The sequence below is a fragment of the Scomber japonicus genome, chromosome 3, assembly GCF_027409825.1.
Source record: "Scomber japonicus isolate fScoJap1 chromosome 3, fScoJap1.pri, whole genome shotgun sequence".
Classification (NCBI taxonomy): Eukaryota; Metazoa; Chordata; class Actinopteri; order Scombriformes; family Scombridae; genus Scomber; species Scomber japonicus.
This window is the reverse complement of record NC_070580.1, coordinates 39,134,891-39,144,890: the sequence shown is the minus strand read 5'-3', so window position 1 is coordinate 39,144,890 and position 10,000 is coordinate 39,134,891. Positions and strand designations below refer to the sequence as shown.

Sequence of the window (10,000 nt, the reverse complement as noted above, 5' to 3'; positions counted from 1 at the left end):
GTTTAAATTAAAACTTTGATAATTGGAGACAAATTGTGTCTTAATAATAAAGTTAAAGAAGTTTCTTTTAAAGTCTGGCATCATATACAACCCTTAAAGAGACTTTAGATTCAGGATTGATGTTTAATAATCTGCTGCCTGTGATGTAGAAGAAGAAACTTTAAGTCATTTATCATTTTGGGTTCTGATGAGACAGAAATGTTCTTTTACACTCTGAGAAAGACAGACTATAGAAGAAGAAACGGACTCCAAGACACTTTGCTCCAGAACTACATTAATATTAAACCATAATTAAAAACTAACTGTATCTTTGAAACTGACTGACTGTGATGGTTTCAGGACCAAGTTTATGTTTAATAATCTATCTTCTTCTCTGCAGACGGTTACGTTCCCCCGCAGCTCTTCTACAACGGGAAGGTGGACTACTTTGACCTGCAGCGGTTGGGGGGGCTCCTGTCCCACCTGAAGAAGACCCTCAAAGGTTCGTGATCAAAGGAATACAGATGTTGGGTTCCTGCAGGGTTAGGGTTCCTGCAGGGTTTGGGTTCCTGCAGGGTTCGGGTTCCTCTAACACTGATCATCTGGAAGGAAGAAGGAAGGTAGGATGGAGGAAAGAAGGAAGGTAGGGAGAAAGCAAGGAAGGATGGAAGGAAAGGAAAATAATAATAACATAATCAGACATCCTGCAGGTTGTTCTTCATAAAACTACAGAGACACTAAACTGCTACTATTCTGCAGTCTGCCCCCCCCATCACCCCCCCCCCCCCCAACCCTAACACCCCCCCCATTACCCCGCCTCTACATCTCATCAGTGTTTCTCAGCTCTGTAAATCCCCCCCCCCATCAGGCAGCAGCTCCACCGCGTTGTTCTCTGCTGTTAACAAAGGAGAGAGAGAGAGAGAGAGAGAGAGAGAGAGAGAGAGAGAGAGAGAGAGAGAGAGAGAGAGAGAGAGAGAGAGAGGATTAGACTGTTAGTTAGTTTATTGGATCTCACTATTTATTTATTTAATGTCAGAGTGTAACCCCTGAACCCAGTGTATTTGGTATCTTAATAAAAGTCCTTTAGTATCTTTCCTTCCAGCAGTTTGATGAGTGTCTTTAAACGCTGCTTTGATGCTTTGATGCTTTACTCTGTTCCTTCCTTCCTGCCTCCCTTTCTTCCTTTCCTCCCTTCCTTCTTACTCTGTTCCTTCCTTCCTTCCTTCCTCCCCTTGTTCCTTTCCTCCCTTCCTTCTTACTCTGCTCTCCACAGACGACTTGGCGAGTAAAGCGAACATCATCATCGACCCGGCGGAGATTCAGAGCACCTCCATGGACGACCTGGACGAGGACGAGGAGAGCGGAGCGGCTCAGGTTCACTTTACTAATACATCCTTTTATACTTCCTGTTGGTGGAGCAGAGAGATCCTTATACTTCCTGTTGGTGGAGCAGAGAGATGTTTATACTTCCTGTTGGTGGAGCAGAGAGATCCTTTTACTTCCTGTTGGTGGAGCAGAGAGATGTTTATACTTCCTGTTGGTGGAGCAGAGAGATGTTTATACTTCCTGTTGGTGGAGCAGAGAGATGTTTATACTTCCTGTTGGTGGAGCAGAGAGATGTTTATACTTCCTGTTGGTGGAGCAGAGAGATGTTTATACTTCCTGTTGGTGGAGCAGAAACATCTTTATACTTCCTGTTGGTGGAGCAGAGAGATGTTTATACTTCCTGTTGGTGGAGCAGAGAGATGTTTATACTTCCTGTTGGTGGAGCAGAGAGATGTTTATACTTCCTGTTGGTGGAGCAGAGAGATGTTTATACTTCCTGTTGGTGGAGCAGAGAGATCCTTATACTTCCTGTTGGTGGAGCAGAGAGATGTTTATACTTCCTGTTGGTGGAGCAGAGAGATGTTTATACTTCCTGTTGGTGGAGCAGAGAGATGTTTATACTTCCTGTTGGTGGAGCAGAGAGATGTTTATACTTCCTGTTGGTGGAGCAGAGAGATGTTTAAAGATGTTTAAGCTCTGAGACGGAGAGCTCCATCTAGTGGTCGGACCACAGCGGACGGCAGCGTGTTTTGTTAGTTTCCCGGAGCTCGAGTCATTTCCTCTTCCTGCTCTGCGTTGTCTAAATAACAGATGCACCAGTAGGGGGCGATATTACAACGTGAAGACGATCTGTCAGAGTGCGGAGATCGTAGGATCATTCTATAAATTGCAGTTCTATCCTGATGCACCAACGTACCAGACGTATTACGTCGTCGTTGCTTTCTTACCCGCCTCCTTGTTTATGTGTGTAGCCGCATGGAGAGCGATGGCTGAGAGCCAAAAGGAGGAGTTGGTCACTATAGAAAATTCCACCTCCATTATATGGAACTGGTTTGGCTTTTCCGCGACTCATAAAGTGTAATTTGCAAAGTTTGCACAGAGACGGTTCGCACGTCGGGTAGCAACACAACAAACTTTTTCAATCACCTGAAGAGAAAACATCCCAGCGTGCTGAGAGCCAAACAGCGACGGGCCCGGCAGCACCGCAGCCAGAGGCAGAGCTAGCAGCTAGCAGCTAGGAGCTAGCAGCTAGCATAAGACCCAAACAGACAACATTAACAGGAGTTAGCCAACTAGCTCCAAAGTATCTGTGCATTCCAACGCGCTGCTCTCAGGCCAGATAAAGCTGATAAAATGTTTTTCCTGGCTAAACATCAGTGATAGGAATCTGGAGATAAAAACTGTAAGAAGATGTTAACAGTAAAATGTTCTAAAGCTGCTGGATCTTTAATATTCAGGTTATACACGTTGCAGTTTAATAACCACAGTCACTTTAGTTTCAATAAGCTTTTTAGTGTTTTAATATATAAATCATGTTTAAATGACTCAGTGATGTGTTTTGTTGAAAGAGTGCACTTTATTAAAACGTTAAACTTTACGTTAAACTTTACGTTGTTTGCACAGCCTGGATGTTAAAGGGAGACGACACTCTGATTGGTTCACGCCCAAAACTCTCCGATGGTTAACGACCGTTTCTCCTCGGTTATAATAACAGAAGTGGGTCTGCTTCCTGCTTCCTGCTTCCTGCTTCCTGCTTCACGCTGTAGATCGTTAGTATGGGGTCGTCTGTGTTTGAACCTGCAGGATGAAACTAACCCTAACCCTGTGTATCGTCATCATGTTGATCTGTGTCTGACCTTTGACCCCCAGAGGCCGTTTGGAGCAGCAGCGATGGGTGGAGCCTTGGCCCGACCCAGCTGGCTGAGCTCTCCCACGCTGGGCCGAGCTAACCGCTTCCTCAGCACGGCCGCCGTCAGCCTCATGACCCCCAGACGACCTCTGACCCAGCCCGAGAAGGTCAAGGTCCGGACCCTCGCCGTGGAGCAGAGGACCGAGGACGACAGTGAGTCTCTTAAAGGGACAGTACGCAGTTAAAGGGCCAGTACGCAGTTAAAGGGACAGTACGCAGTTAAAGGGCCAGTACGCAGTTAAAGGGCCAGTACGCAGTTAAAGGGCCGGTACGCAGTTAAAGGGCCGGTACGCAGTTAAAGGGACGGTACGCAGTTAAAGGGCCAGTACGCAGTTAAAGGGCCAGTACGCAGTTAAAGGGACAGTACGCAGTTAAAGGGACAGTACGCAGTTAAAGTTAAAGGGACAGTGAGTTTCTTAAAGGGCCAGTACGTAGTTAAAGGGCCAGTACGCAGTTAAAGGGCCAGTACGCAGTTAAAGGGCCAGTATGCAGTTAAAGGGACAGTACGCAGTTAAAGTTAAAGGGACAGTACGCAGTTAAAGTTAAAGGGACAGTACGCAGTTAAAGGGCCAGTACGCAGTTAAAGTTAAAGGGCCAGTACGCAGTTAAAGGGCCAGTACGCAGTTAAAGTTAAAGGGCCAGTACGCAGTTAAAGGGCCAGTGAGTCACTTAAAGGGACAGTACGCAGTTAAAGGGACAGTACGCAGTTTAATGTCTGAAGTAAAGTCAGCAGGTTCATCACTGAGTACACTAATCTGTAATCTCACATATTTAATCTGTCGTCAGATGTCTAAGTGGTGTAACCATAAAAACTTTGGAAGGAAGGAAGGGAGGAAGGAAGGAAGGAAGGGAGGGAGGAAAGAAGGAAGGAAGGAAGGAACGGAGGAAGGAAAGAAGGAAGGAAGGAACGGAGGAAGGAAGGAAGGAATACAGGAAGGAAGGGAGGGAGGAAGGAAGGAATAAAGGAAGGAAGGAACGGAGGGAGGAAGGAAGGAATGGAGGGAGGAAGGGAGGAATACAGGAAGGAAGGGAGGGAGGAAGGGAGGAAGGAAGGAATAAAGGAAGGAAGGAACGGAGGAAGGAGGGAAGGAAGGAAGGAAGGAGAATATATTAGAGGATTATGGGAAAAATGTCTATTGTTCTAAATATTACATTTAATCAGCCAGTGCCCCCCCCCCCCCCCCCGTTTGTCTTCTCGTTAAGTCGAGGGTAGCCATGGCAACGACGGCCTGTTGCTGGGGCGACCGCTGGAGGAGCCGGACCAGCCGGTGGCCGATAAGTCGCTGCTGGAGATCGTCGACGGGATCGTGATGATGTACAACCTGAGCGTCCATCAGCAGCTGGGGAAGGTGAGAGGAAGTAAACAGGAAGTAGAAATAAACTGGACTTCCTGTCGCTGGGGAAGGTGAGAGGAAGTAAAACAGGAAGTAGAAATAAACTGGACTTCCTGTCGCTGGGGAAGGTGAGAGGAAGTAAAACAGGAAGTACAAATAAACTGGACTTCCTGTCGCTGGGGAAGGTGAGAGGAAGTAAAACAGGAAGTAGAAATAAACTGGACTTCCTGCCGCTGGGGAAGGTGAGAGGAAGTAAAACAGGAAGTAGAAATAAACTGGACTTCCTGCCGCTGGGGAAGGTGAGAGGAAGTAAAACAGGAAGTAGAAATAAACTGTACTTCCTGCCGCTGGGGAAGGTGAGAGGAAGTAAAACAGGAAGTAGAAATAAACTGGACTTCCTGCCGCTGGGGAAGGTGAGAGGAAGTAAAACAGGAAGTAGAAATAAACTGTACTTCCTTTTTTTTTTTTTTTTTTTTAATTTTATTTTAGGACATACAACAAAATACAACACACCAGACAACAACAAACAAAAAAGAACAACAAAACAAAACAAAACAAACCAACATAAAACAGTCAGAGGTTTTTACAAATCATTGGCACAAAATTTCTCCATAATAAAGTATGTTTTGGCAGCTTTCTTACTACTGATATCCTTGATTGTGGCAGAATAACGGTGCAGTTCATGTTTAAAGAGTACAAAGTTCGGTTTAGATTTGGCCCATTTGTTTTTGTGGATGTGAAATTTCCCCAAACTCAAAACTAACTGACAGAAGAAGCACAAGTCTTTGTCTTGGTCGTCATAATAAATAAAAATATGTTTTTCCTGGAAATGAATCATTCTTCCTGTTTTCTCTTGCACAAAGTGTTGAACATCATTCCAAAAAGTTTTACTGTAAGTGCAATGATAAAACAAGTGAGAAATAGTTTCATCTTCAAGTCCACAAAAATCACATACATATTCAATATCTAATTTAAATCTTTCAAGGGTTTTCTTTGCAGGGTAGATTTGATGTAAAATTTTATACAAGATTTCTTTCACCTTATTATTGAAACAGAATTTCTCACCAACCAACCAACGATGCCTTATTCCAGTTAATTTCTCCAAATTGTGCAGACCATTTAGTTTGACCTCCAGGTAGAGTCTTGGTTTGTAAGCAGCTTCTCAGAAATCTGTTAGAGCAGGGTCTTTTTGTAATATCTACTCCGCCCACAAAAATATTGCAAGTATAATTTTGTGGGACAGCAGTAATTCTTTCAGTCCCTTTAAGAAGCTGAAGCACACCCTGAGGTAAAGCATCAAAAACCACAGCATATTGTTTTGGTGTGACTGGGAATTGAAATTTTAACAAAAATTCTTCATAAGAAAGTAAGAAACCACGATCATTAATAAGTTGGTCAACTAATAAAATGTTATGCTCCATCCAGTCCTTGTAAAACAATGATCGGTTTTTGTACAGAATATCCTCATTATTCCAAATGCAATAACTGGTTGGTGAGAAATTATGTTTGTAGATCAGTTTCCAGGACAACAAAGCTTGTTTGTGAAAATTTGAGAGTTTGACAGGAAGTTTTTCAATTTTATAGTTACATTTCATCATAAAGCATATACCACCTAATGAATTAAATACATGTGTAGCAAATGAGTTCCAGAAGTTGTTCTTTTGTCTACATAACTTACTTAACCAGTTGATCTTGAAAGAGTGATTCAACATTTCAAAGGTTAACACATCCAGACCACCATCCCTCTTGGAGTTACACAAGATATCTTTTTTTAAGTAATGGCATCTGTTCTTCCAGATAAAGTTAAATAAAATTTGATCTAATTTCTTAGAAACTACTGCAGGCATTTCTAGTGCTAGTGCTAAATATACAGATCTTGATATTCCTTCAGCTTTAGATAACACAGTCCGACCGTGTAAAGATAGATCTCTCATTAGCCACATATTGAATTTTCTTTGTATCTGTTGAGTTATTGGTTCAAAGTTTATCTCAGAGCGCCTGTTCTCATTTTTGTCAAGCACAACACCCAAATATGTCACAGTTTCTTTGATGGGAATATCATTCAATTCTGACAGATCGCAATGTTTAAGGGGAAACAGCATAGATTTATTAAGGTTCATTGTCAACCCAGAAACCTCAGAAAACTCTCTGATACATTGCACAGCTGTGAAAAGTTCATTTTGGTTGGATAAAAAAATTGCTGTATCGTCTGCTAACTGAGCTAATTTGAATTCTCTACCTACGGCTCTTATACCCTGAAAGTTGCTTTTTTTAATATGTGTTGCCATGACCTGTGTGACCAGCAAAAACAAGAAAGGGCTTAGTGGGCAACCTTGTCTAATTCCACCACTAATATTAAATCTGGGTGTTGTGCCGTTTGTTATCTTAATTGAACTGTTACTTCCTTTATAAAGTGTTTGAACTGCCCTCAGAAACCTATTTCCAAAACCAAAACATTGAATAACTTTAAACATAAACTGGTGATTAACCGTATCAAATGCTTTATAAAAGTCCACAAATAGAATAAAACTTTCATCAGGTATAAATTCATTATAGTCCATCATGTCCAAAATCAGACGAAGATTGTTGACAATATTTCTCCCTGGCATAAACCCAGATTGCTCCTCATCTATAATATCATCTAATCCTATTTTTAGTCTTTTAGCGAAGATGAGGGCAAACAGCTTTGCATCATTATTCAATAAACTAATCGGTCTCCAGTTTTCAATGTTTAATTTATCTTTTTTTGGCTTTGGAATTAGTTTTATCAATCCCTGTCTTAAGGTGTGGGGCAGTTCTTCTTTATCTAAAGCCTCTTCAAATAGACCAACTAAAAATGGAGCAATTGCTTGTTTAAAGCACTTATAAAATTCCCCTGTTAACCCATCATTCCCTGGAGCTTTATTATCCTTGAGGGAATCAATACAGTTTTGCACCTCTGTTATAGTTATTTTCTGATCACATATTACTTGGAAATCATCATCTATTCTTCTAATATTTGGTTGTATGGTCTGAAGAAATAATGACATTTTATCTTCATTTAACAGGTCAGCCAAATACAGCTTTTCATAAAACTGTGCAACATGTTGTGAAATTAGTTTTCCATTTTCACACACAGTATCATTAATTTTAAGTTTGCAGAGAGAAGATATTTCATAATTCCTTTTTTCTAGATTAAAGAAATACTTGGTGCATTTTTCCCCCTGTTCAAGCCATTTCCTCCTGGATCTGATAAAGGCCCCTCTAGCTTTTCCCTCATAAAACTTGTCTAATTCAGTTTGTAAATAAGCCAATTGTTCTACTTCAGCGCTGGTTGGGTCTGTTTTCTCAGACAGTGGAATAATTTGGGTGACAAGTTGAAGTTCTTTTTCTTTATTATATCTGCTGATTTTCCTGCTTGATCTTATAGCTAACTTTCTTATTTCATATTTCATTAATTCCCAGTATAATCCAAAGTTCTTTAGCAGATTTGCTTGACTCCAATATTTGTCAATGATTTTTTGGGTTCCCTTTACAAATTCATTATTTTGCAGCAGCGTTTTATTTAATTTCCAATAATCTGTATTCACCCTCTGCCTGTCTGATCCAAGATGGAATTGAATTGATATAGCTTTGTGATCTGTAAGTATTGTGGGTTCTATTTTGATTAAGTCTACCTTATTTTCTAATTCAGCTGAAATTAACCAAAAATCTATGCGAGATTGGCGGGATCTATCCTTATTGCTCCATGTGAATACTTTTTTCTGTGGGTATTTATGTCTCCATATATCAGTCAAATTCATTCTGTGGCAAATATTTTCCAATTCAGTCGTCTGTTTGGTTTTTGGAGGCCATCTGTCCACACTATCATCAAACACTGTATTGAAATCTCCACCCCATAAAATCTCTGCTGAGGGAAACAGTGTCAGCCAATGATTTATCTTATTTTCTAATGTTGAAAAGATTATGTTATTGAGGAGTTTACTATTTGAACCATATATATTAATCAAAATAACAGGCGATTGTTCGATATCTGCCAACATAATAATCCATCTGCCATCTTTATCCGTATCATATTTTGTAATTTTCCCACCATATTTCCCCTGTAAGATGGCGACCCCTGCTGAGCGATTGCTACCATGAGAGAACCATACATTTCTTCCCCATTGACTTCTCCAATATGAAACATCAGTCTCAGAAGAGTGGGTCTCTTGAATGAAATAAAAATCTGCACCTTTATTCTGAAGAAACAAAAACAAACTCTTCCTTTTCACTTCATTCTTAATACCCCTGACATTAACAGAAAAAACAGAAGTTGCCATAGTTGCATACATAGACACTCACACACACATACACAGTTACCGGCTCAAGAACCTCACTGGGTTGAGAGCAGACACTACAAGATTGGCTACTGCAATAGCTCAAATCACTTTCAAACTTAACTGAAATAGTTTAGTTTACCTCTCTTCATTAGTGCTTCATCACTCTATAAAAGGAAAAAAAAGAGAGTGAGAAAGAAAAAAAAGGCATTACCTTGAAGAAATAATCAAAAAAAAGAAAACTCAAGTTTCAGTTCATTATTTTAGCACAAAAGAGCTGTAGTGTACCTTAGGACAAAAGAAAAGAAGGGGGGGGGGGTGCATAATAACTAAAATAATGTTGGAGGCAAAAAGAAAAAAAAAAAAAAGAAGGAAAACTTGATTGTTGTTTGAAAAAAATAATGAAGAAAAAACAGAAAAATAAATAAGTTGAATTTCAAATGAGCATTTTGTCAGTCACGTCAGAAAAAAAGGATCGGGAGCACCGAGTTTTCCCATAATCAAATAAGTCTCAAAATATAGTCTCACGGATCTGTGGTAAATTAGTCTGTAACTTACATGACCTTTGTTGTGACTCTTACACCGTCAATATATGCGTGCGCTCCTCTGAAGCCAGCTTTCTTCCCTTCTTTCCTCGCCTTCTCCACCTGCGGCCATAGCTGGTTTCTGGACTCCTTGGCCTCTTGTGTTAAATCCTCCAGGATCTTTATTCCTCTTGCTTTGAGAAGCTCCGATGTTCTGGCATCCTTCCAGATTTTGTCCCGATGTGATCGTGCCAGAAAGCGTGCTAAGACGCGACGGCTGGAGCGCTCGTATCCAGAGCGAGGTCCCACTCTGTGAACGATATCCACCGTAAGAGCCAGCTGGTCCGCGATGTCAGGGGAGATTTGGCCAAACAGATCAATGATGATTTTCTTCATATCCTCCTCGGTCCTCTCAGGTATCCCGGCTACTCGAAGGTTCCATCGTCTCGAATAGGCGTCCATGTCGTTAACTTTGTCCCTGAGCTCCGTGCTCGCTTTCCCCAGGGTTGAGGCTTCAGCCTGGAGAGTGCTCACCTGGCCAGACATGTCTTCCATCCGTCCCCACAGAGCTTCCAGTGAGTCAGTGACATCTTTCGTTGTTTTAGTGTTTTCTTTAACTGCATCTTCCAA

General features: G+C 41.3%; 1 protein-coding gene across 1 annotated transcript in view; it reads left to right on the top strand.

Moving 5' to 3' along the window:
* The window catches only part of LOC128355425 (E3 ubiquitin-protein ligase RNF123), a 37,379-nt gene that overhangs the window by 8,269 nt on the left and 19,110 nt on the right, over positions 1–10,000 (top strand). The window contains exons 11-14 of the mRNA XM_053315662.1: positions 380–481; positions 1,253–1,353; positions 3,175–3,367; positions 4,418–4,563. Coding sequence (XP_053171637.1) covers positions 380–481; positions 1,253–1,353; positions 3,175–3,367; positions 4,418–4,563 — 542 coding nt within the window. The remainder of the gene's footprint in view (positions 1–379; positions 482–1,252; positions 1,354–3,174; positions 3,368–4,417; positions 4,564–10,000) is intronic.